Genomic DNA, 25,419 nt, shown 5'->3' on the forward strand with positions numbered 1-25,419 from the left:
ATGGTAGCTAGATAAACAGAATTCACTTCATTACACACTTACTAAAACTGAGTCAGAGTACTTAAGCGATGGACTCAAGGCACATGGGAAGTAATAGAGGATGTATAATCATATGGTGTGTAATAAATATTTTGTTAGCTTTAGTGTGCAGCAGTCACTTTTCCTGCAGGGATGAAGCCATAAGCAGATCATCCTGATTGAGTACTAATAAAACCATTGTACAATCCCATTGTGAGAGCTCTCTGTAACTATCTTAGAAAAGCTTTAGGGACTTTGTAAATGCTGCTGGGACTCTTCTTGTTTTCTTTCAATTATAAAGCTGGTTGCTGTAGTTGCGTGAGCCTGTCTGTACAAAGTCATGACTACTACACCTGTGCGAAGCAGCTAGTGTTCGCTTCGGGTTCAGATTCGGCCGATTCAGGGGACAGTGATTTGATTTGGTCATTCGAATCATTGTTCTGATTTGATTCAGCCGAATCTGATTCAGAGATTTGGCTACTCATCTGAATCATCCAGGCCAGGCCCATCCCCTGCCCTTCTTCCAGCCCGGCAGTGGCTGCCCTAGCTCCCAACACTTGTTTAAAAAAAAAAAAAAAAAAGCCCTGACTCAGTGGGTGTTGCTGGGCGAGGGACACTCCGCTGCCCCACGCTGCATGGGGGGCTCTTCATGAGTCCCCTGACCCTTCTCCTCGCTCTCCCAGCCCCCCCATGGGTGCCCTGCCCTAACCAGCTCCAGCCCTTTAAGGAAAAAAAAAACCCAAAAAAACCTCTTGACTCACTGCTCTTGCCAGCGGGGGTGGTCCCCACTGCCCTGTGCCACATGGGGGGGCTCTGCACAAGTCCCCAAAGCCCCAAGGCCACACCAGGAGTGATGAGTCCCCAGGGCTTTTCTTGGTTGTTTTTTTTTTTTTTTTTTCTTAAAGGGCCGGAGCTGGCCCAGGCAGGGCACCCATGTGGGGGCTAGAGAAATGGGGAGGGCCGTGGGGGTTCGTGCAGAGTGAGGTAGGGGTCCCCCATTGGTCCCATCCCCCGGCCCCTCCTTCCCCACCCCTAGTACTTACCAGCTGGGAGTCAGGGGACTGCCCAAATCATCAAAGCTCTTCAACATGTTCAGTTTGATTCCCTAATTCCCTGGTGCCTGTATTGCTGCAGAACTGTAGCTCTGTTCTGTCATGTGTACAAGCAAGTTGTTAGGACTACATAGTCAGATGGAATTAGGAACCTCCTGGTTATCCCTGCTGTCTCCCTGCATTCTGTTTGATGCCACGTTCTCTGGTTTATTGAATATAATGACACTAGAGTAGTTAGAGAGAAATACATTTAGAAGCTGTTTCCCAAACACAGTCTACTTTTATATACACCCTTCAGAACTCTCACAGAAACTCCAAATTTGAGTGACAACTAGTAGGCTAAAATGGGGACCAGCAGACAATTTATCATTATAGCAAAGGGGCCTGACCTGTGCAGGATCATAGCCAACTGTGTATGCAAGGCACATTTTAAAGCTAATGCCAAGCAAACAAAATCTCTCCATTACAGGCTAAGTCTTGTTCACCTTACTCATGCAAGTAGCTCCATTAACTTTAATGGGAACAGTCAGCTCAGAAGGGTTGGCAGATTTTACTCTATGAATAAAACCCCCCTCTGTCTCTTAAAAGAAAGATGCATTTCTATTGGTTAAAACAGGGCTGCTTGCCAGCCACGTGCAACATGTGAGGTGTTAACCTGTGACCCTCAGGCTCCTATCCAGCTGTCTTTCCTCCCGTCATCAACAGCAGCAGTCAGGCTGTCTGGGCTTCCTTTCAGCCTCTGCTTCCTGCATCTGGCTCAGGAGGTATGCAGTGTGGCGCAATGCAACCTGCAGTGCTGGAAGAGCCTGTGGCACAGTGCAGTGGGGAAGACCACAGCTGGTGAGCTTAGGGGTGGAGTTCTCCACTTAATGCAGCAGTGAGGGGCCTGCAAATGTGTGCAGTGAGGCAGCTTAGGATGCTGCCTGTGCACACTGTGTGGGGTTGTACATGCAATGTCAATCTGGGTACCTTTGGCTCTCGCTGTTGTGGCCTGTACAGTATGTGGCCCCCCAGCTGCTTAGAAGTTAGACTGCCCTGTGTTATAGGTCTGGATTGCCTTTCCTCTTCTGCCGGTTCATTTCCCATATGGTCTTGGTTAAGTTACTTCAGATCCTTGTGCTTTTGTTTTCTCATCTGTGAAATGGGGATAATAATCCTTTCTGCTGAATGAGATTGTTTTCTGGTTTGTAACAAGTGTATTTGAGATCTTGAGCCAAATGGTGTAAAGGGTACACTAACAGTAGATAGGGCTTGGCTGAGAGTTTTCAAGTTTTGACATTTTTCTGTAAAAAAAAAAAAAAAAAAATCCAAAAAAAGGAAAGGAAATGACAAAATGGTCATAAAAAAAACTGCTCCCTTGATTTTTGCCCAGTGATATGGCTGGTCAGAATACTTTGAATGTTGCTGGTATTTCAAATTGCAACATGCTGAAAGCCAGGGTGGGGGAAGGGGGGGTGGGGAAGGGGACAACACTACCTTTCTTTCTTCCTTTTGCATTTTTGGAAATGCAAAGCTATGCTCTGCTTTGTTTGAAAAATATGCTTTACTTTCCTAACATTGTCACATCCATCAAAAGCTTTTGTGGAACACTTGATTTTGTTAATACCATGATGCTGCTGTGTTTCAGTGAAAAAGCAAAAGTACTCTTACACGATTTTGTCTCAGCTGCTATCCTGCAGCACAGTTGTCCTAGTGGGCATTCACTTTTCACTGTTCTTTGGATTTCTTTTTATTTTCCTTTCTTAATCAGCTTTGCATTTTTGCAGCACCCCAGTGATGTTCTGACTCCACAGTTTGAACCTCTGATCTTAAAGAACATTTCCTCTCTGCCACTCAATGCCCTTTTGTCTGTAAGAGAACCCTTTTTCCTCTGTGATATGGACCATCAAATGCTGCTTGCAGGGGCGCAGGTAAGTAGGCAGTAGGTTTTGTGCAAGGCCCCTTCACACTTTTCATTGTGTCTGAGTGGTCAACACCCAGGTTTCTCAGATAGTGGCTCACCAATATATTGGGCTGTGTTAAATCTGTATGTATAGCAATCTATTGGATTAAATGAAAATGAAGAGCATTCCCTTTCTGATAGTGGTACTTTCTGAAAGGGAAGAAGTGCCTGACTCACACTCATTATTAAGATGCTGCAAGCACTGGGACAAATTCTGCTCTTAGCTTCATTTCTGTAACAAGAAGAAACTCCACTAATGTCAGTGGAGTGACAGTGCAGTGGGAAATAAACAGCATAGGTAAAATCAGAATCAGGTCCACTGACTCATCACCCTGACCTTGGTCTCGCATAAAATCTCTACATCATTTCCCTGGAACAAAATTTTCATTCAGTTAGGAATGAACCTGAAGTGTTGGCATCTCTCAGACGTATGTGAAGTTTTGCAGAACTAATCTGAATGCATGAATTTATTTCTTGCAATTAAATCCACATCTCCCCCCATACTCAAAAGACAGTTCAGTTACAAAATCAGACGTGAAGGGGAGTATATTAGTGATAGGGGAACTACCCCGTAGGACCTTGGACTTTACAGTTACCACTCTGATGCAAAGAATAGCCATTTGTAATATAAGAGTGAGCACAGGAATGTAGTCACTCCTATCTTTCTGCTCCAGAAACACAGATCGTTATATGTGAAGTACTGGAGATGTTCCATTAGTTAATAACTATGCAAGACTTAATGACACACAGTGGAGCCATTGTGATTATATACAGTGGAGAGGAATAATAACAAATATACTATAGCCAGTTTACAATATGCTGTCTGGATTTTTTTTGTCCCCTCTTCACCTCTTTATTTCAGTCTAAAGCTATGTAGACCACAAATATAGTAACATTTTGGGTAATCACATTTTTGAGCCCATAACGTTTGGGGCATTCAAAACTACTTTCTCCATCCCTGCTGTACTGATGCAGTGTAGGGAAAAGTGTATACGACTCAAAGGTGGTGTGAGACACGAGCAGTTTGGTGCTAATCAGAGAAGCACTTAAACATAGATGGCCGATCTGAGATACTTGTGTGTCATGATTTCATCACACTAAGCTCTAAACATTATTACAACAATGACTAGTCTTTGTGTCCCAATGCAGCCCATGAAGCTGGTGACTGATGAGGAACAGCATCTTTCCATCAGGTTTGATCCTGCCTACAGAGATGATTTGAACAGCCGGGTAGCGGAGGAGGTCTTGTTTATTAAATTCCTGGAGCATCCTCATGAGGAGCAGGTCAGCCTTCGAGGAGAAGTACACTTTCCAAATCTCCATTTCCAGACCATAGATTTGGATTTTGGCTGTATCTTGAATGACACTGAAGTCATGTGTTGCATCGAAATGACCAATTACAGCCCGCTTCTTGTCAAGTATCGCTGGTCCTTCCTGACAGATGACCATGGGAACCAGATAAGGTACTTTCACCATTGGCCTTGGAGCTCACCTCCCTCTTATTTTGAAGTTTGTTCCTTTGTGCTGATGAAGGCTGTTTTTTTGGAGCTTGACAAATAACTTTACACCCTCTCTGTTTGGAAATAGCTCCCCACTTACTCTACTCTGACAGCGTGGGTATTTGAATGGGGAGACGGGGTTACCTTCACTGCCATGGAAGCCGGATGAGGTGCATTAGGAAGGCAATATCCATCCTATCAAAGTAGGGCCAGGACAGGAGTTTTCAGCCCACCACATTGCAGCAGCTACTTTAACCTGTGGCCTGGAATTGCAGCTGCAACCATTTCATACTAGCTGTCCTGATACTAATGGTGCAGAGGTCCAATTTTACAGCTGCTCCTCACTCAACTTCCAGGTACTGAGGATGTAAGCATTCCACACATCATATCTGAACAGCTTTTAGGCAAAATCTAATGAAATGGTGAGTTCTCTTGCAGATTTAGCCTGAGGTGTTAATGGTCCTTATAGTGAGTAGTGTCAGTTCATTCATACTAAAGGGATCAGAGCTTGTTATGTGGGTCTTGAAACCCAAAGAACATGAATGGGTACAATCTGGTAGCATAGTATTTGGAGCACATCTATAAAACATACACAGCAGTTCTTTGTAGCTGGTTCTGTTGCATAATACAAAAGTAAAGTTTGGGCAGTTATTCTAATTACAGTAGCAAATGGTTTTTTCCATAATGCCCCAGGAAGTCTAACAGACTTAACTACTGTGTATTGATGCACTGCCTGTCTAAATAACGCAGGCCATCAATAAACAATTTCATTCAGGCAACTGGGATCTGGCCCAGAGGAGAGCCCTACTGGGAACTGGAGGGGAGCAGACAAGGATACTTGGACAGTTTGGAAAGAAAACTCAAGCACTAGAGTAACTCGTTAAGGACTGGTTCTGCAAAACATCTGTTTGGAGGGGCTGAATGCCATTCACTCTGTGAAAGTTCATAGGACTTAGAGGCACTTAGCACCTTGCCAAGTGAGGCCTTAAAGGATCTGAGAATGTACAGAGACAGAAGGCCAGCTAGCAAGGTGGAGTGGGAGAGGGACAGCTGGGCCATAACATCAGTGCTTGGAGACTCCAGTCAGCTCCTGATAAATTAGATTAGGGTTTCATTACAAGCTAAAGAAAGGATCCAATTTTCATTGTAGAACAATGGTTATATTTTATAATAACAGAGAAACAAGCATATTACAGTGAAGCTTGCATGGAATTAATTTTCTCTGGGACTACTCCCTGGCTGGATGCCAATTTATTATTCTTATGATTTTTTATGTCTCTTAAAATTTTATGGACACTTAAACACTGAATCAGTTTGTATATTTCAATTATCTTATTTCCATTTAAATTGGCTATATTGGGTCTGAATCTACTAGTGCCTATACCCTAGTGCATTCAGATCTCGTTGATGCTCATGTTAATGGGGGATCCTGGGTACCTAACAGAATAGGACCCTTTGCTTCAAAGGGCTCTGGCATTTTCCCTTTTCTTGTTTGTTAGTGTTATGGACATTACGACAGTTCTCTCTTCTGTTGTGCATGTTAATTAAGAAGTAATGTACTCTCTATGGGTCCCTCAGCAGACACCACATGATTCTCTGTGGCAGAGCTGGGAAATGAAGCCAGTCTCCAAGCTATTAACACCTCAAATTGTTCATTAAGTGGCCAGTATGAGAGCAGCATGTCAGATAATATTTTTGGTCTGCATTAAACACTATTGGTATTGTACCTTGTAAATAATCAGGTGAAACTAACTCAACCTGACATTGCGGCAGTTTAACATCAGGTTCTTTGAAGTGAGATCGATTGTAGTTTAACTATCCATCTATCTATCTACATGCCTAGTGCTCATCATCATCACAGAATCTCAATGTCATTCAGATTAACATACTCATTATGGCTGGGAGAGAAGACCACAGTCAGATTTTTCTTCTATTCATTTGTTTCTTCCCATTTATTTTTCTTCTGTTTCCTTCTCATCACTTGCCTCTCTGTTGCTACTCTGGACAGAACCACAGATAAGCAGCACATTCCAAATCATTCCCATGTGATTAACTAGTTTATATCTCCTCCTCCATCTGTGCTAGTTCATCTATCTCTCTGTTACAAAGTCTAGCTCCTCTTGTTCTGTACATGTATAAAGGGGTGTGCGAAGTGGGCCCTATTCAATTCGGATTCGGCCCAAATCAGGGTCACTGATTTGATTTGTTGATTCGGATCACTGTCCCTGATTCAATTCGGCCAAATCCGAATCTGAAGATTCAATGCTGATTCAGAAAACTAGCGATTCGGACATAGACACAGGTTTAAATGTTTTTTCTACAAATTTCGAGGTACCAGCATGGCTCGTGATCGCTGTAATGCTGGAGTGCATGGAACTTCCCACAGGAGTGCGGGGGGAGCACTTCCCACGTGCTCAGCAGCAAACCCAGAAGTGGACTGGAAATATTTCCGGGTCTGCCAGGGAGTGCACTGGGGGGCCTCCCCACACCCTCCTGGCTCAGCGATCAGCCATGGGGGGGACCTCCGCGTGCCCCCCCCAGACCCAGGAGACACCAGTTGCTGAGCTGGGGGAGTACAGGGGAGCCCTCCAGCGTGCTCCCCTGTGAACCTGGAAGTGAGCTGGAAGTGCTTCTGATCCACTTCTGAGTCTGCTGCCAAGCGCACTGGGGAGCCCCTGCGCTTCTGTAGGACACTCTTATGTGCCCCAGCATCGCAGCATTCACAAACTGCCTGCTACCTAGAGGTATGTAGAAAAAACATTTAACGCTGTGTCTATGTCCAAATCACTGAATCTTTCCGAATCTCTCCGAATTGATTTGGAGAGGTCTGATTAGACTCAGAGAGATTGAAGGGTCCTCTGATTCAATTCAGATTCAGAGATTCAGCCACCAAATCGGGTCAGATCTCCACTGAATCAGGTCAAGGACCAAAGCTTCGCACAGCCCTACCTGTATACTTGTAGATGGGCCTGAAGCAAAACCCCTTAAACTTTGTGCTAGTTTAGCTTGAGGCCCAGGCATTGCAGTAACCCACATCATATATTGAAATGAACCTCAGAAGCATGCACCACTGAACTTTATAGGACAGTGGATTTACATCATATTTTTTCTTCTAAAGCATGTCATTCTCTTTTCTTGGCTGTGTACAGATAATTGTTTTTCTGGTTTGCTTGTCCATACTTCCAGAGAAAGATGACAAACACCCAACCTACCCATAAGTGTTTGGAATCTTTTATGTATTTTAGAAATAAAATTCAAAAATTGAAAATGATTTTCTTCTAAACAACTGGCTATGGGCACCTATACACATGCCAGACATCTGCTCCAACACCTGCTAATTAGCACGTGTCAGAGCAGACCCAATTAACTGAGTCTTCTGGGGTGTGCTAATTAACATGCTCCAGCAGCTTCCACATCAGATCTGTCCAGTATCCCTGCACTTCAAATGGCAATGGAGGCACTTGAACTAAAGTTCATTGAATGAGATTTACTAAGTGTCCCCGCCACCATTTTGAAGAGCAAGATGCTGAATACATGAGACATTGTGGGCAGTTTAATTAAAACTGCTCTCAGAGCAGCTCTAATTAAATTTGCCCCTCCCCCCAATCCCTAGCACATGTATAGGTGCCTGCTGTGTCTGCAGCTAGACGATAACTGAAAGGGCAAGCCATGGCCTCAACCTTCTTCTGATCACAGCTGTTCTGTTCCTCAGATTTATTCTTGCACAATCCTTTTGTCCTTGTCTCCAGTTCCTTCTTGCCTGAGTAAGAGAGAAATTCAATGTTTTCTACTCTGGGATCAGAGCAAAGAGGAGCCACCTAGTCTATGTTACAGCAGAATGGGTCTGTATCTCCATGCACAATGCTAACCCTGTCACAATACTGCAAATAAAATTTATGTACTTTGCTCACCTGATGTTCTCGAGAATGTGAACCCATTAAATAGAGGTTATTCTTACTGGAAGTACCTGTGGGCCTGATCCAATATTCACTTCAGTTCTGGGTTTGCTGTGTTAAACGCACAGAGTTGAACAATGCCAGTCTTCCCTTTCTGCCTGGGATTTTTATTTTAACAGACTGACTTTTTTCTCCCTGTTTTGGAGGTGGGTTGCTCTTGTGGCAGTAACCATTTCCAGTAACTCCCCTTTCTATTCCCATATGCATCCTGGCATGTTGCCTTATATGGACCCTGCAAGCCAGATTTCAACAGTGTTTCTGGTAGGGCTGTGCAAAGCTTCAGTCCCTGATTCGATTCTGCAGGGATTCAGCCCGATCCGGTGGCCAAATCTCCAAATCCAAATCGAATCAGGGGACCCTTTAATCTTTCCAAATCAAATCGGAACCCTCCAAATTGATTCGGAGAGATTTGGAAAGATTCGGAGATTTGGACATAGACACGGCTTTAAATGTTTTTTCTACGTACCTCTAGGTAGCAGGTGGCTTGTGAATACTGTGATGCTGGGGTGCATGGAGTGTCCCACAGGAGCACGGGGGGCTTGTCCAGTGTGCTGCCCAGCAGACCCAAAGTGGACCAGAAGTACTTCTGGTCTACTTCCAGGTTCACTGCCGAGCACATGGAGGGCCCCCCGCACTCCTGTGGGATGCTCCACATGCCTCAGCATCGCAGCATTCACAAGCTGCGCCTGGTACATCAAGGTATGTAGAAAAAATTTTTAAAGCTGTGTCTGAATCGCTGATTCTCTGAATCATCATCGAATCTTCAGTTTCAGATTTCGGCAAATCGAATTGGGGATGGTGATTGGAATCAATTAATCAAATCACTGTCCTTGTTTTGGGCCAAATCCAAATCGAATAGGGCCTTCTTTGCACATCCCTATTTTCTGGCATGAATTCTTTGTTTCTTTGTATTTTTATTTGTTATTCTGAAAAAATAATTTAAATGGAAAAAAATATATTCAATGAAAAACACTACAGAGAAAATATCCAATGGTTGATATACTGTCAGCCACTAAATAAGAGAACTATTAGCCCAGGCAGAAGTAATATACATTGGAATGATATATATGTATAGTAACTCTGACGCTGGGTGCCTCAGACCAAATGAAAATTATACAAAATCCTTCTCCAACTTCTTCCTCCCCCACCACTGTCATCTGTTATTACCTGCTGTGTTATGTCTTACTTATCAAAGCTCCTTGGGGCAGGAATGTTCTGTGTCTGATTAGCCCCATGGATACTTCTTGTCCTGCATAAAGGAGGCTGGTAATAAGGGGGATACAAGCAAAAGAATGCGGATACATCTCCTGGCATAAATGTGACAAGAGAATCCATTTTCTAGCTGTGTTTGTCTCTCCTGTCAATGGAGGAACAGTTTGATGGATTGATGGTTTAGGAAAATGGTCTCTCATTTCATATAGTTGGAGCTTCTTCCTGTAACTAAGACCCTGAGCTTCAGTCAGCCTTTATTTCTGACATGCCAGTCTGAATATCATGAATGTCAAGAGAAAAGAACAGGTTCTGTCTTATGAGTATCTCAGAGCTTGTGGACAGGTATTAGGGAACTTGAGAAGGTGTCATTTAAATAGAACACGCGGACAGAGAGTGAGTCTCTTTGTTACTGGTTTCCCTAGACAAGATTAAAAATAAATAAAATATGAGTGTCTAAAAGGGAATTGTAGCCAGGAGCTAGTAAACATATGTAGCTGCCAAGTTCATATTAAAAATATAAACCCGGATAGCTCAGTATAAGAAGGTGATACTGAAGCAGACAGAGTGGGAGGGTTTATGATCTTTCTTCACTGTGTATGCAAGCCTCCATCTTCTGTATTTGGCTTCATCTACCTGATGAGATCAGAGCACCATATAACCTTTCTTCCTTCCTCTCCACTACTTTGCTGCTCTCTCCACAACTAGATGTTATAGTTTGCCAGCCACAAACTGATCACTGCCCCCTCCTATTTGAGTCTCCAGGAATAGAGTTCATGAGTTTTCAGCAAGCTCACTTTCTATGTGCTGTGGGCTAAATTATTTTCTCAATCACATTGGTGCAAATCTGGAGTAATTGAATGGGATTAAAGATGTAATATATACAAAAGAGATCAAGATCCTCAGAATAGTTATGGTGGAGTCTGAAGTTTGGGAGTGCCTTTGAACATCTTATTTGGGTTTTCTGGGGCTGAGAGTGTGCTAGTGATAATGTTCTTCTCATTCCAATGAGAGTGACTTATACAGGGTTTTTACACCCACTATGGGCTGAGTGGAAAGCAGTCTCACTGAGTGAAGAGAGAAACGAAATTAGAACAAAAGGTGGAGGGTTGGAGGAAAAGCAAAGCTCTGATTAAATGACCTGCAACTCCCATATAAGCTATACAACTGATTGTGCCTCTTGGTCACTGTACTGTACCACCAGGTGCAATGGGAAATTCAGGGGTAAAACACTTACCACAATGCACAAACACTACCTGTGGTCTACAGTTAGCTGATGGCACTGACCCACTTCACTTCCCACCATCCCTCCCTCTCCCTTCCCCCCCGCCCTGTTTTTTAGACGCTCAAAAGGCAATGGCTGTGATGCTACCTTGTGATAGATGGTGTCTTTTCTCCATTCTTGTGCCAGTTTTACTACAAACTCTACAAATGATATTCAGCTAGCTGAGCCAGAGAGAATTAGACCTCTCTTTGCTTTTTGAATAATTGTCTTAATGAATACTCTATATCTGAAACTACAGTGCATTTCCTTTGCAAACAGAAATTTCTCCTGTGTAAATGCCATTATCCCTGTATTATGGAAATGGCTATTACTTTAATTCTCTTTTACATAATGCTGAAATTTGATTGTGCTCTGTATCATTTCAGCTGTGATAATGTTATTGACTGTTTATGAAACAATGTTCAGTTCAGCTTTTGGGAACAGCATGCTCTTTTATCCATCATGACTGAGCCCAGGCAGTGACATCGATTTAGGAATCAGTGCTGTCTCTTTCACTTCTTGTTTCTCTGTGAACTAAGCAGAGGAGCTGTCAGATGAAATCTCAGTGGCAGGAGGTGGTATTTGCTTCTCTTTGTACATTGACTTTCTGCTGTCATGTGCAACAATGATAATTAAAGTGTCATAATTTTCCAGCCCTGCTGTATCTTAGTTTTCCAAATTGTTTGTCTCGCACCTTATCTAACCAGAGTCTCCTGTGCCAGAATTGTACTGCAAATTGAGTGAGTATTTGGGAAGTTACCTAGATCCACCAGCATCATTTTGTCCAAGAATATTGTTCCATCCAGTATTATTTTTCTTCCATTTGTTATTGAGAATGAGCATAAGGTCTAAGTGTCCCTAAGACATTGGAGCTGAATTTAAGCCAGAAGATTTGAATCTAGGTTACACTTGAGAGGGCAGGGGGTTGCACCTGAGACTCTGGTTGTTATGCTCTTGAATCAAAGACTAGAGACATAAAGAAATGAATAGTTCTATGAGTGCAAAGGCAGAGTGCCCCTGACAGTACAAAGGCAGAGTGCCCCTACATTCAGGGGTCCTAAAATTACAGGCCATCCAAACACTGCCTTAGCTCAACCCAGTTAGCTTCTAAGAACAGACAGCAGCGTAGCAAAAGTGCAACAGCCCCACATCTTTATACATGAATAGTTATTGAATTCTGTTTGAGATGGGCTCAGGAATCTTATGCGTCAGGTGTTCTCCTTGGCTCATCACGAGGGATCTAGGTTTTTCTGTTCACCATGGAAAAACTCAGATTTTCTCATTTTAAGGAGAAAAATGTAGATTTTTCTCCTTCAAAGAAGAAAAACTCAGGATACAGGAGGTTTCCCTTTCCAGCCTGCTAGGGGCTGGGAGGAGCGAGAGGAGGGTGATCACTCAGGCAGGGGATGCCATGCACATGTGCATGTGATGCGAAAATCGCGGTTCGTTTCTTTTGGAGGCTCACGAATAATAATTCCTCAGGCACACACTATTAGCAACACAAAGGGTATATTTGCAAATAGGGTTGGAGTGGAGACAAATGACCACTCCGCCCCCGAGGAAACCTCTCAGCCGGCTCTATATACTCTCCCTCCTGGGCACGTGTGCAGAAACAAGAACTCTTACAACTTATTTCCGGTTCATACAAACATATATGTAAATACGTCACTTCATACGTCGCATGTTCATTATAATTAACTACTTAAGTATGCGGGGCGGATAGGCATATATGCATCAGCTAATTACGCACGCTCAGAAAAGCCCCTAGGTCACCAAAAGTTGAAATTCTCCCTCTTCCAAGGACACAGCCAATTGAATTACAACTTCTGTAATCTACATGATAAAAAGCAGAGAGAGACTGGAGGAGCATGAGGGTTGAGAGTGATTTAGTGTAAGAACGGCTGACAGATTGGCAAAGGGAGTGATACTTTAGCACAAAGAGTCCTTGGTAGTGTTTCTTTTTATCAGGTACGAGATGTAAACTGTGCAGTTCTAACAACACTCTATTCATTATGCATTCCTAATAATATTTCTAACACATGCATGGGCACACACATGCGTGTGGAAGTCAGGTAACCTGGAAAGCAGCTCCCACAGCTTCCTGCAGATAAGTCTGTGGTGGGTGGGGGGATTGAGGCCCCCATAGTGAGGGAGGGAGGGAGTTGGGCAGAGCTGGGGCTGGGCTGGGGGCATTGCCCAGCAGGAGTGGTGTATGGGGCCTGAGGTTTGGGGCCTGGGGCTGGGGTGGGAATGCATGGCCACAGGGCCTGGGCAGAAAGCAAGATGGAGCCGTGGGCAGCTCGTCCAAGGGGTGGCGGGGGGGTTGGTGGCTCCCAGCTACTGTGTGCACTCCTGGGAAGGACCATGGGGGGCATGTGCCCCCCTGATTTTGTGCTCAGGGTGTAGACAAATATGCCCTGGAGGCTGCAGGCCCAGGGCTCCCCGGCCTGCTGCCCTCCCCCCAGGGCCTCCACGGCCCAGCAAGCGAGACCCAGTATGGCAGGGCAGAGCTAGTCAGGGAGGCTTGGTGCCGCCACCAGGAGCCCCACACTGCCAGAGCGAGGCACCCCCTGCCCTCCTGGCAGCAGAGTGGTGCTCCTCCCCCCGCCCCCCTGCTGCTGCAGGGCATACACAGGGCACCTTACCATGGCAGCATGGGGCTTCTAGCAGCAGCACTAAGATGCCCCACTCTGTACTGCCATGCTGAGTTCTGCCTGCTGGGCCACGGAGGCCCCTGGAGGGAAGCCCCAAGCCCATAGCTACCGGTCCGCATCTACGCCTCCTCATGGGCTCCACTCTACCCGTGCTGCTTGTGGGGGAGGGGGAGCTGGGCTCTGCTCTTGGCTCAGGCTGCAGCAGCCATTGCCTCTTACGGGCAGCAGCTGGGTCTTGGGTGCTGCCAAGGGGACAAGGGGCTGCAGACCTGGGTCCCTGGCCACATAGCCTTGGCAGCTGAGGACTCCTTCCAGCAGGGCGGGGGGCGGGATGTGGGTCACGAGTCAGGGATACCCACAAGGGGGGAGGCCGTGGGTTGGGAAGTGAGGGCCACTGGCAGGACCATGGGGCTATGGGTTGGGAGTGAGGGGCACCTGGGGGCGTGGAGGGCTGTGAGTTGGGATTGAGAGGCACCAGCAGGAGTGGGGGGGGAGGGGCTGTGGTTTTGGAGTGAGGGGCAATGGTATGGGCAGGGCACCAGAATATCAGGGATTCTCAGAGCCACAAAGCAGTGGGACGGGGGAGGCGGGGGGCAGCTGCAGCTGGACCTGCGTCCTGGTGATCAAAGGTGTCAGGGGGGACACTGATTTTCCATGATAAAAAACCCAAAATGAAATGCCAAAATTGATAGGTATTTAGAATGTATTTTATTATAGCCATTGAGGCACTGGTTCCAAATTGCTTTAAAATTTTAAATATATTGATAAAACATTGTGTTCAGCTGATACCTACAGTGGCGATTCATTTTAATCATGGAAAATGCAGATTTTAGGGTTTTTAATTGGAGAACTTGCGATTTTTTTTTTAAACAAAGAAAACCAGGATCCCTGCTCATCACGCAAAGTAAAGCTAGTACTTTTCTGACTTACTTCCTTGAAAATTGCCATTGTTCATCCTTGGCATTTGGCTAATGGGAAAATATTTCCTGTATCACAGGCATTTGTTTGCAATGGGTTTGTATAGTGCTTTCAGATCCTTTGCATCCCAATAAGTGTTTTTAGTCAGTTGAAGACAACTCTGCACTCTGAGAGCACTTTCCCAACATGTATTAATGCGGTTCCCACTCAAAAGTGATCTACAATGTGTGTACTGCAGCTGAGCTACCCATGTAAATGAATAAAGAAGCAGGAGATGGTTAGCTTACAACAGAAGTAGTGCTCAAATTTACTCCAAAAACCATGTAGCCTTAGGCAGAGTCCGAATAGAGATGAGTAATGAGGGAATTGGCAGCATAAGGAAATGCAAAAGTCAAAATAAGTAAGGGAGGAGGCAGGACCTAGTTGGTTGATGTTTTGTGTGAGTCACACAAACTGACTAGCATCAGCTACCAATGGCACTAAGCTGTCCCTGGAGGGGAGATAGTTGAACATAATACAGGCAGCAGCATGAAAGAGCCCTATCCCAGCCTCCTCACTTTCTGGGTTGTCTGTTCCCTTCTCTCTCTCTCTCTCGTATGTCTGTCAACTTGGTTGCCCTGGGTTACTGTGTATGTGACTAGCCTCAGGTAAGAGGGTGTGGATTTAACCTCTCTATTGTTTGCAGCTCTGACCTCACAACATGGAGGCAGGGGCTTAAGCCCATGTCACTCCATTAGGTAACTGATGATTTTCAAATCGATTGGCTGGCATCAAATGACACCTGTCCCTGACTGGGTCCAGGTGGGGAGGCCAGGAGGGCTATTTAAGAGAGTCCCTGCAGGGAGAAGAGAGATGGACATTTTAAAACACACACGCAGAGAAACATGGACCTCTACAGCTCTCTGAATGCGGAAGTGTGTAACTTACCAGAAACTTAATTAGGAACTTAGTTTAATGTACTCTAGTTGCCTATCAAAAGGCTACCAAGCTGCTTCTATTTGCTCAGGGTTATTCTTTTGCTACTTCTCTGACTTGTACCCTTCCCCAAGCCTACCCTCTCTACCCAGTAAAGCTATCCGTTGTAGTCAGCTTTGTTGTACCTGCTTGAGAGGAATTGGGCAGACCTTCTTGCTCCCTTTACTCGGCTGACTAAGGGAGGCTACTTTCTATGCTTCAGGCTATAAGAAACACCCAGATATACCTGCTGGGGTTAAGCAAACCCTAGGTCTATAGGGTTTTTTTTTTTTTTGCACCAGTCCTGGAAGCACTGCAATACCAGGTCAATGCATGGAGTGGATGGAGCAAGCTCCAATTCCACCAACCAATACCAAAAAGAATCTGCTCAATACAGACCTCCTATGGGTAAATACAGGGAATCTCACTAGGTCTATAGGGTCTGTGTATCCTGGGTGGCACAGGGCCACGACAAAGACCTCAGTCTGGGTGGTGACAACGGTACCCTAGGTTTCCAGGTATGCTCCCAGAAGAGGGTTGGTCATAAGTGGACATCCCTGGGGAGGCAGAAAGCATGGTTTTTGGCTGGGTGCAATGAAGTGGGAGGCTTAGCGCAAGAGCACCCCCTACTGGCCTGCCACAGGCAACTTTTCTTTTTGGAAACTGCAGTTGTATTCCTATCATCACCATAAATTGGAGAGTCAGTATTTTTCCACCAGCATTTTCTTTGCACACACTTTGGCATATGCAATCACTTGAATAGGCACCTGCCTACATAACTGCAGTTGTGCATGCCTTTTGTAGAACTTGCCCTTCCAAAAGGCATTTGGAGGATGAAAATAGACATTGTACTTTAAAATGTTTGTTTGTGATATCATGTGCTATTTAAAGGAGCAAACTGTTTTGCAGGACAAAACCGGCCAATAAGCTGGCCCACAGTATGAAATAAAGATCCTATTAAGATGAATCTCTTGAATCTATCTATCCCATCTATCTATCTCTGAAAACTGTAAGCCCTTAGTCTCAAGATCTGCCTGTCTCAAGATCTGCCTGTATTATTTTCCTTCTAGCTGTACAGGAGGAGCATCAATCTCTTTGCTGCAGGTAGAAATACGCATATTGTCCTTGTCAGCCCACAAAACAAGAAACACCAACTGGATTAATACAATTTGGAATATTCAAACAGCCCAAATGAAGCTTTTGAGGATACATCACCATAAATCTACATCTTTCTGCTTTGGAGGGGGCTGCTGCCAGAGGCAGAGAGAGTAGAAATGCTAACGCTTTAAAATAGAGCAGCATGAAGACAGCTTCAGCTACTGAGAATATTTAGCATAGCATCTGGGTAACAATTGGGCAGCTTGTATTCATAAATGGGCAAGGCTTTGGAGATTGTCTGTTTCCTGCAGTACCCTAAAACAAAGCAGTGTTAACTACATGGGCTCCCAGATTCATAGCCCTATGCCTTCTTCTCTAATAGCACAGCAGAGGATCTCCCCTTACCTCCAAGTCAAGGGAAATCTACATGGCATAGAGAAATGAAAGTACCTCCCTGACATACCTTCTTCCTGCCACAGAGAAATCCGTAAGTTAGGTGAGGCAGGAAGGGAAAGGCCCACTGGACAGCAGGCTACAGACATTTCTTTCTGGTGACTAGAAACTAATCCAGCCTTGGTTTTCTTGAGTGCACCTCCATTGCCTATTCTAGGGCTAGGGACAGACATTACACATAAACCAGTTTAAGTGATCAGAAAATGGTTTAAACCTGTAACAAAACAGATGTTCAGTGCACATAAACCAGTTGGATGACTGAAACCAGTTTGAGATAAACCTGGCTGAATGTAGTATCAGGCTTAATTAATTTGGCTCCAGCCAGTTTATGCAATGTCTGTCCCAGACCTCCTGCTGGTTTAAAGTAAACCAGACACTCCCAGCATCCTGGCATGCTCTCTGGGTTGGGTGGGGCTCTCTGCTCCACAGCAGGGCTGGCTCCTCCCCTCTGCTCCCTGGCTGGAGCTCCGGCAGAGATTTGCAGGCACAGCAGGGTCTGCCTGGTTTTCCCCTGCCCTACCGCTCTTCGCTGCTCAAGCTGGAAATCTTCCCCTCCCTCCCATCTCCCATAGCAGGGACCCCAGCCCCATGGACCCTACGCATGTGGTATACTAGCTAATGCAGACGTGTGTGTATCTCCAATTTCACTGGTAGAGGCAGACAGAACAGTGACCACTTACCGCTATTTGGAGCTAATCAACAGGTCATCTGGTAAGCTGTTTAAGAAGAGTTTGAAGTAATGGGGTGAGGCTGTTGTTTTGCTGATGGGATGATAAACACTATTATCAGCCCCCTGCTGGCTGGCTTGCTTGCCTGTCAGTTTGCTGCAGACAGTATAAGGAAGCAGGGAGGGACATTGAAAAGCTCCGTATCATTAACAGATGCATGCACTGCACCCCCCTGCCCTTGCCTCTGGCAAGGCAGGGTGCTGGGATCTGGCAATACACCCCTTGAGCAGCAAGTGGGGAAAAGCCTGGGATGGTGCAGGCAGACCTCCCTAATCAGAGGTCCTGCCCAGACTTGGCCACTCCCCTTGCAGCTCAGCTTCCTGTGGAAAGGATGGGAGGGCTGCTCTAGCACCCCTGGCGTCTAGCCTGAGCCACTGTAGCCATGTGCCTGAATTTCCTCAGTCCAGAGAGAATGCTGTACGGTTAAAAACCAGTTCAGCTTAGCCAGGTTAAACTAACATACAAAGATAGAATCAATTCAGGCTCAGGCTTTTTGAATGTCTGTCCCTAGGTGATTCAAGCTGTGATTGATCAGTATTATTCATTCTTTATTTCTATTGCAGTAGTACCCCAAAGTCCAATTGTCCCCAGTGCTATATATATGCTATATGTATGCTTGCTTACCTGAGCTCACTATTTGGCTTTGAGTATCTATGTGCTTATTGTCTCCATAGCCATTCATGCAGGATGAATGTGAAGGCATGGAAGGGATTAGAGGAATTCCCCAAGTTACAGACATTAATGGAGAGCTGCTTTTCCTCACATAACTGCCGCTGCTTTGCTGCTGACTGCTTGCCACCTCTGAAGCAAACGGCACAGGCACACAGAGGCAGAGGGACACACACAGAGGAAGACACACAGACACCCTGGGGGACACAGTAACATGCATGTGCGTGCATACACACACATACCCTAGCCCAGGTACTGTTGCATCTAGGGGCTCCCACCTCTTCCTCGGGCCCCAGCTTCAGGGCCCATCTGGGAAGAGATAACATGGCTCACAGTAAAGGCAGCCGGGTCTGCCAGGTTCCTGGGAGCCCTGGTCCTGCCCACATCCGGTGTCCTGAGACTTCCTCCATCTCCTCCAAGGGGCACAGAATAAGCACAGTGCTCCAATCATTTGCCTCTGGGTGTGCTTGAATCAGGGTTTCAATCTTTCCTCTTTAAGCATAGCACCCAGAACTGTATTTTGCAATGACAGATGAGATTTGCAGTTATTCAGATCAGTGTGGGAGCTGAGGTTTGAAGGGGGAAACCCCTTCTCACCAACATGGAATGGGATTCAGGATGGAACACACATGAGTTGGCAACAGTGGAGACCCTTAAACATAACTATGGTATGAACCTCCCAGTCTGTTTCAGTGAGCTCCACCTGCCATAACAGCCACAGCAGAAGTGCTCAGGTTGCAGCCCTATCAGATCCTAAAGGATCTTCAAATTCTGCTAAATACCTGTCATCAACAATCTCAGACAGGATACAAGAAGCAGCAGCAGCAGCAGCAGGGCAAACATGACCATCAGGCAGCTATATGCAGTCTGGAGTTTGCAGAGGAGGGCCAATATGCTCTGTTAGTTCCAGGCCCCTTTTCCTGTGACTTACTGGCATTTTTCTGTGAAATTATGGGCTTTAGCTTTCCTTTTACCTCAAGCATCAGAGGGAAGCCCTGAGCCCTCTGAAGCACTCAGTGCCTACAGGTGCCTCTCTGCTCAGCCTAGTGTAGTATTATTTAACTGTTCCTTCCACAAGCTTATAATTAAGATGATATTTCATAAGGGAGAAAGATGCAGATACTCATAATGGCTGTAAAAGGCAGATTAACTGGGCATTTTTTCTCTCCCTTATGATGCCCTCTGCCTCTTTCAGCTCCTAGTCTGGACATGTCTGGCCTTTCAGTTTGAGCCCTTTGCCCTAAGGCAAAACATGGAGAATGTGCATCCTGCTGGGCCATTAAGAGGCCACTGTGTTCTGCAGAGGGGTGCCAGCTGGTCCTTAATCATGGGTGTCTGGGAGTGGGCTCTAAATTTTGTTCTTGAATTGTTTTTTGTCAGTTGTTGTTTATTTCCAGGACTAGCCCCATATGAGGTGCTGTGCTTTTGGTTGGTTTTGACTGGCTGTTTTTAAAGCCATTTTTTTACTTTTTTCTTTTTTACCACAGAAGTTATTAAAAGTCTAAAAAAATCATGTGCTCTCTCTCTCTGTCTCTCTGTGTCCCCCTAGGAGGAATGGGGATAACTGAATTAAGGAATGTAGAGTATGAATATTAGTATTTCCCAAATTCCCTCTACTGCTGTTAGTTTCCTTCATGTTCCTAATATCCCTCCCAGTGTTCTCCCAGATCTCTTTGTTTTGGAGTTTCTTTTATTCCTTCTGCTTTGCCTGGCTTTGTGCCATTTTTCCTGTGACTTTTAGGTTTGGAATCATTTCCCAGGTCCTTGATCACCAAACTTTACTCTTCTTCCAAATCCTTCTCTAAGAATTGAGATTTCTTAGCAAATCTTCCTCCCTTCTCTTTATTAATCAAACTCCTTTCCTCTCTCTCCACCACCAGCCCCAGTATCACCTCCCAAGTCCTTTCCTGGACTGTTATCTTGTGTCTTGATTTAATTTAGTCTGCACCAAAGCCAGTCCTGCATACTCCCACAAATCCCTTTGAACTCATATGGATTATGTATGTGTATTAGTATCAATCCCTTTGCACTATAAAAGTATTCTTGCTGGAAATAGGTTCTGTTCTTAAAGTGGTAATTATTTGTGTTGTGCTCTGTAAATTAACTTCAATATTAAGTAAATGTAATTTTGCATTAATCATTTACAGGGTGCCCAAATCATAGCATAAACTGAATCTGGCCCTATTTGTGCTTCTGTAAAGATTTTTTCTTATTCTGATCAAGATGTAGATTCTGGGGTTGTTTTTGAGTATCTGCTTAGTTCATTTCAGTATCTGGCCATGAAAAGTGTGTTTAATGTCCCTAGTTCTAATACTACATGCATATTTTTAAAATGTCTTGCTTTCTCTGTCAGTGATAAACATTAGGGGCCAGATTCTAATGCACATGTAAGGCATGAAGTGAACTTAGGTGCCTAAGTGCAAATCTTTTGCACCCTACTCAAGTACCTGAAAACCTGTTAATACAAAAGGTCCTCTTCCCTCTCACTGCCTTTATGTGCCTCAGTCTTAAGTGATGATATGAGTTCTTATAAAAGTAACTGCATTAATAGATTTTCATGGATTTGAGTGTTATAGAATCATGCTTAGGCACCTAACTCCACTTAGATAACCAATTAGTGGAGAAAAATGTAGCTCTAAAAATCCTGTTAAATGACTGTTCAGTTTTGAAGATGTTGCTTACCAAGCCTGAGAAGTGATTATAGGAGGCAGATGTCATAATGCAACTAGCTGGGAAGCAAGTACCAGGCTATGCAGTTGTGGAAACACCTTCTGGGGCTCTAGCAGAACTAGCCAATATGAACGTGGAGTGTAAAATTCTAGAGCAGGGGTGTCAAACTGCCTTGGGGCCCTGGGCTGAATCTGGACTTCAGGGCTCCTAGCAAGCTGGGTTCAGCCTGGGCATGGGGGCAGCCGCCATGACTACCATGGTAGCAGTGACCATAGCAGTGGGTATGGGTTCTGAGGGTATTGTGGGGACCTGAGGGTGACCACGGAGATGAACCAAACTCACCACTGATGGCCAGGGCCAGGGGAGCAAAAAAGCCCCGCACTTCAGGTAGCCCAGCAGGCTGGATAGAGAAATGCCACATCTGTTTATCACCCCAGTTCTAGAGGGAAGAAGCACTGTGTAACACTCCCCAGCTTTGATGCATAGTTATCCAGTAATTGTCATCTCCATTCCCTCTTTTTCTTGCTCTAGTCTTCTCAGGGATCAGCACTGCAGCAGGGGAGAATCAGTTGTTTAGCCCTGACCAGGGTGGCTGTAGCCCAAATCCACAAAACAAACCGCTGCAGTCGTGATTTTTTTTGTCTTGGAACCTCCAGACAGCTGATGTCTTTCCAGCTGCCATGAAACTCACTTGTTGGAGGCAAAAACACCATGAGCTAAGTGTCCTTAACCTATTGCTGACTTCAGGGGGAAATGAGGGTGCTCAGCCTTGACAGAATCAGACTCAGATGCAAGCAGAGATCCTTTAGATTCTGAATCACTAAAGTTAATTCTTTATTCAGCAAAGCACTTGTGTACATGTTTCACTTTGGGCACACTTTTGAGTCCCATTAAAGACAAAGAAATCAAAGCACGTGCCTCTTCTGTGCTTTGCTAAAGTAGGGTGATTTGTTGACTTGGTGCCTTAAAGAACTAGGCTCTAGTCCTGTTCCCACATCAAGCATGGGTCATGGGAACAGCCTCACACTGACTTTGTGGTGACCTATCATGATGCATGGATACAGTGAGGAGCTCAGTCCTGCAAGATGCAGCTGCTTTGACTCTTGCTAAAATCAGTAGGAACTGAGAAAGTGTGGCACCTGCCAGAATTGTGGTTAGTGCACAGGAATGTAAGACTGAGAGAAACATCATTGGTGATAGAGTCCAGCCCCTTGCTACCTCCCGCAACCAGGCCATATTATCCTTTTCATAAACTTCATAGATTTCATAGCTTTCATAGATTTTTTGGGTTGGAAGGGACCTTAGTAGATCATTGAGTCCGCCTTCCTGCCCTGGGCAGGAAAGAGCACTGGGGCCAGATGACCCAGCTAGATGCTTGTCTAGTCTCCTCTTAAAAACCTTCAAGGTAGGGGAGAGCACCACCTCCCTTGGAAGCTCATTCCAGATTTTGGCAACCCTCACCATAAATAAATTTTTCCTAATGTCTAATCTAAATCTGCTCTTCATCAGTTTATGGCCATTGTTCCTCGTAACCCCAAGGGGTGCTCTAGTAAGCGGAGTATCCCTTATTCCCCTGATGAATTTGTAGATGGCCACAAGATCCCCTCTCAGCCTTCTTTTGCGGAGGCTGAAGAGATCCAGGTCCCTCAATCTCTCCTCGAAGGATCTTACCTGCCGGCCCTTAACCATATGAGTAGCCCTCCATTGGACCCTCTCCAAATCATCCACATCCCTCTTGAAGTGTAGTGCCCAGAACTGGACATAGTACTCCAGCTGTGGTCTTACTAATGCCATGTAGAGGGGAAGTATCACCTCTTTAGACCTGTTCATGATGCACCTTCTAATGCATGAAAGTGTGCAGTTGGCTTTACTTATCATTTCATCGCACTGACGACTCATGTTCATTTTGGAGTTGACTATGACTCCGAGATCCCTTTCTGCTGCTGTGCTGCTTAGAAAGTCACCTCCCAGCCTGTAGGTGTGTTGGTGATTCTTTCTCCCTACATGCAGCATTTTGCATTTATCATTGTTAAACTGCATCCTAATCTGTTCTACCCACATTCCCAACCTGTCCAAATCCGCCTGAATCTGCTGCCTGCCCTCCAGTGTGTTTACTTTGCCCCATAATTTGGTGTCATCCACAAGTTTGAACCAAGTGCTTTCTGTGCCCTTATCTAATTCACTGATGAAGATATTGAACAGCACCTGTCCAAGGACCGAACCTTGGGGAACTCTACTGTCCACATTTTTCCAGGTCGAGAACAACTCGTCCACCACCACCCTCTGGGTGCATCCCGTAAGTCAATTCTCCACCTACCTGACTGTGTAATAATCTATGTCACAACCACTTAATTTATCTATTAGACCTGTGCAAGTCGGCAGCAATCTGATCCAGCTTCGGATCCGGCTGCTTCAGATGGCTGCGATCCGATCCAGAGCTCCGGACCACGTTTCCACCTCAATCCGGCCCAAGTGGCTCTGAAGCTTTGGAGCTACCTCGGAGATCCGGCTATAGGGTATAATGAGGAATCAATGAAATATCTATAACTTTGTTGTTTTTTGTCTATATAACTCTATTTATAAAAATGGGATGCAAGACTGTAACAAAGGCCTTTTTAAAAGCCAAGTAGATGACATCTACCTCAGCTCCTGCATCTACACATTTTGTGACCTTGTCGTAAAAAGAGACAAGGTTAGTCAGGCAGAATCTATCTGCTATGAAGCCCTACTGGTTGCCCTTCAACATTATTTTCCCTACTGGACTCCCAAACGTGTGATCCTTAATAATTTTTTCAAAGGTTTTCCCAAGGATAGAGGTGAGGCTAACTGCCCTGTAGTTACCCAGATCATCCTTTCTCCCCTTCTTGAAAATAGAGACCACATTGGCTCTTTTCCAGTCCTCTGGGACCTGTCCTGAGTGCCATGAGTGCTCAAGCAACCGTGCCAGTAGTTCTGCTATGACACTGGCCAATTCCTTCAGCACCCTTGGATGAAGATCATCCAGGCGCACTGACTTAAACACATCCAGCCCCTTCAAGTGCCCCTTCATTAAGGCAGTGCTAACTGTTGGTGGGTTGGAGTCCCTCTTGTGCCTGTCTATAACTCCTTTGGGAGATATGTCTTTCTTTGTTCAGGAATACAGCTGCAAAGAACTCATTTAGGAGCTCAGCTTTGTACCTCCTTTCTGTTACCAATTGCCCTGGGCTGTCCTATGTTACCATGCACCTTCTTTGTGCTCCCTATGTACCCGAAGAAGGACTTTTTGTTGTCTTTAATTTTTGTTGCCAGCCTGAGTTCCATTTCTGCTTTGGCCTTCCTGATGCCCTGCAAGTGCGAGCCAAGCAGGTATACTCCTCCTTCGTGGCTACCCCCTGCTTCCACAGTCTGTATGCCTCTCTTCCCCCCCTAGACTCGACTTATCAAACTCCATCTGTAAAGCAGTTCAGTTTCTTCCCCCAGCTGGAATGCTGTTCCAGAATCTGATTGCTCTAATGGGGAGGTGCCTTCCTCCAATTTCCATCTTAAATTTATTTATGACTGCTTTATATACCCATTTGTTTTTTGCCAATGCTGACCTTTAGCTTAAACAGCTCTTCTACCTCCCTGGTACTTAACCCCCTGATATATTTATAGAGAACAGTCTTACACTCTTTAACCTTCTATCTGCTAAGCTAAACAAAGCAAGCTTTTCCAGTCCTGTCTAGGAAAGATGTGACATCAGAAGTATACTAAATGGGTAATGCTCAGATTGCAAGCATAGTTATTCAGATGCATCAGTCATTCTTTTTTATCAGTCATAGGAATCAACAACTTTTAAGGGTAATTTGAAGTAACTAGTAAGATTCTGAGTGCTGTAGATTATTATACAGGTAACATCTTCCAAATTACAGCCATTATGGATAGCTTTATTTCTAATAAAGGCATTATATTATATGTATCATTAGAGCTACAATCCTTTGTTCAGTCGAAACCTTTGGCCCAAGGCTGATTCAGAAACACTTCTCTCAGTAGATGGCCAGGAACTATTTCTGGTAATATCATCCATCAGTCTGTAATTTAATTGGGGTCACTGATCTGGTACGTGCTACACAAGGAAGGAAAAGAACTGGACCAGATTGTGCTGTCCATAAAACAGTGTAAATCTAGAGTAATTTCAGAAGAGTTTGGAGAAATTTACCTGAGTGCAGCCAAGAGTTGTAATCTTCCCTCAGTAATATATATGACCTGTCCCAGTGACAAGTGATGAAAAGGCACATAACTGTGTGCACATAGTTGAAGGATAGAACCATCACAGAGGTTGAGAAATTGTTTTGCATGATTTAAAGGGGGTTTAAG

The 25,419-nt window shown here is 44.9% G+C and overlaps 1 protein-coding gene across 2 annotated transcripts in view; it reads left to right on the forward strand.

Moving 5' to 3' along the window:
* HYDIN (HYDIN, axonemal central pair apparatus protein) overlaps positions 1 to 25,419 on the forward strand; it is a 383,645-nt gene that overhangs the window by 223,701 nt on the left and 134,525 nt on the right. For both annotated transcript variants that reach the window (XM_019535579.1, XM_019535580.1), the window contains exons 21-22: positions 2,837 to 2,980; positions 4,162 to 4,475. In XM_019535579.1, coding sequence (XP_019391124.1) covers positions 2,837 to 2,980; positions 4,162 to 4,475 — 458 coding nt within the window. The remainder of the gene's footprint in view (positions 1 to 2,836; positions 2,981 to 4,161; positions 4,476 to 25,419) is intronic.

Source organism: Crocodylus porosus, unplaced genomic scaffold, assembly GCF_001723895.1.
Source record: "Crocodylus porosus isolate Cpor-Errol unplaced genomic scaffold, CroPor_comp1, whole genome shotgun sequence".
Taxonomy (NCBI): domain Eukaryota; kingdom Metazoa; phylum Chordata; order Crocodylia; family Crocodylidae; genus Crocodylus; species Crocodylus porosus.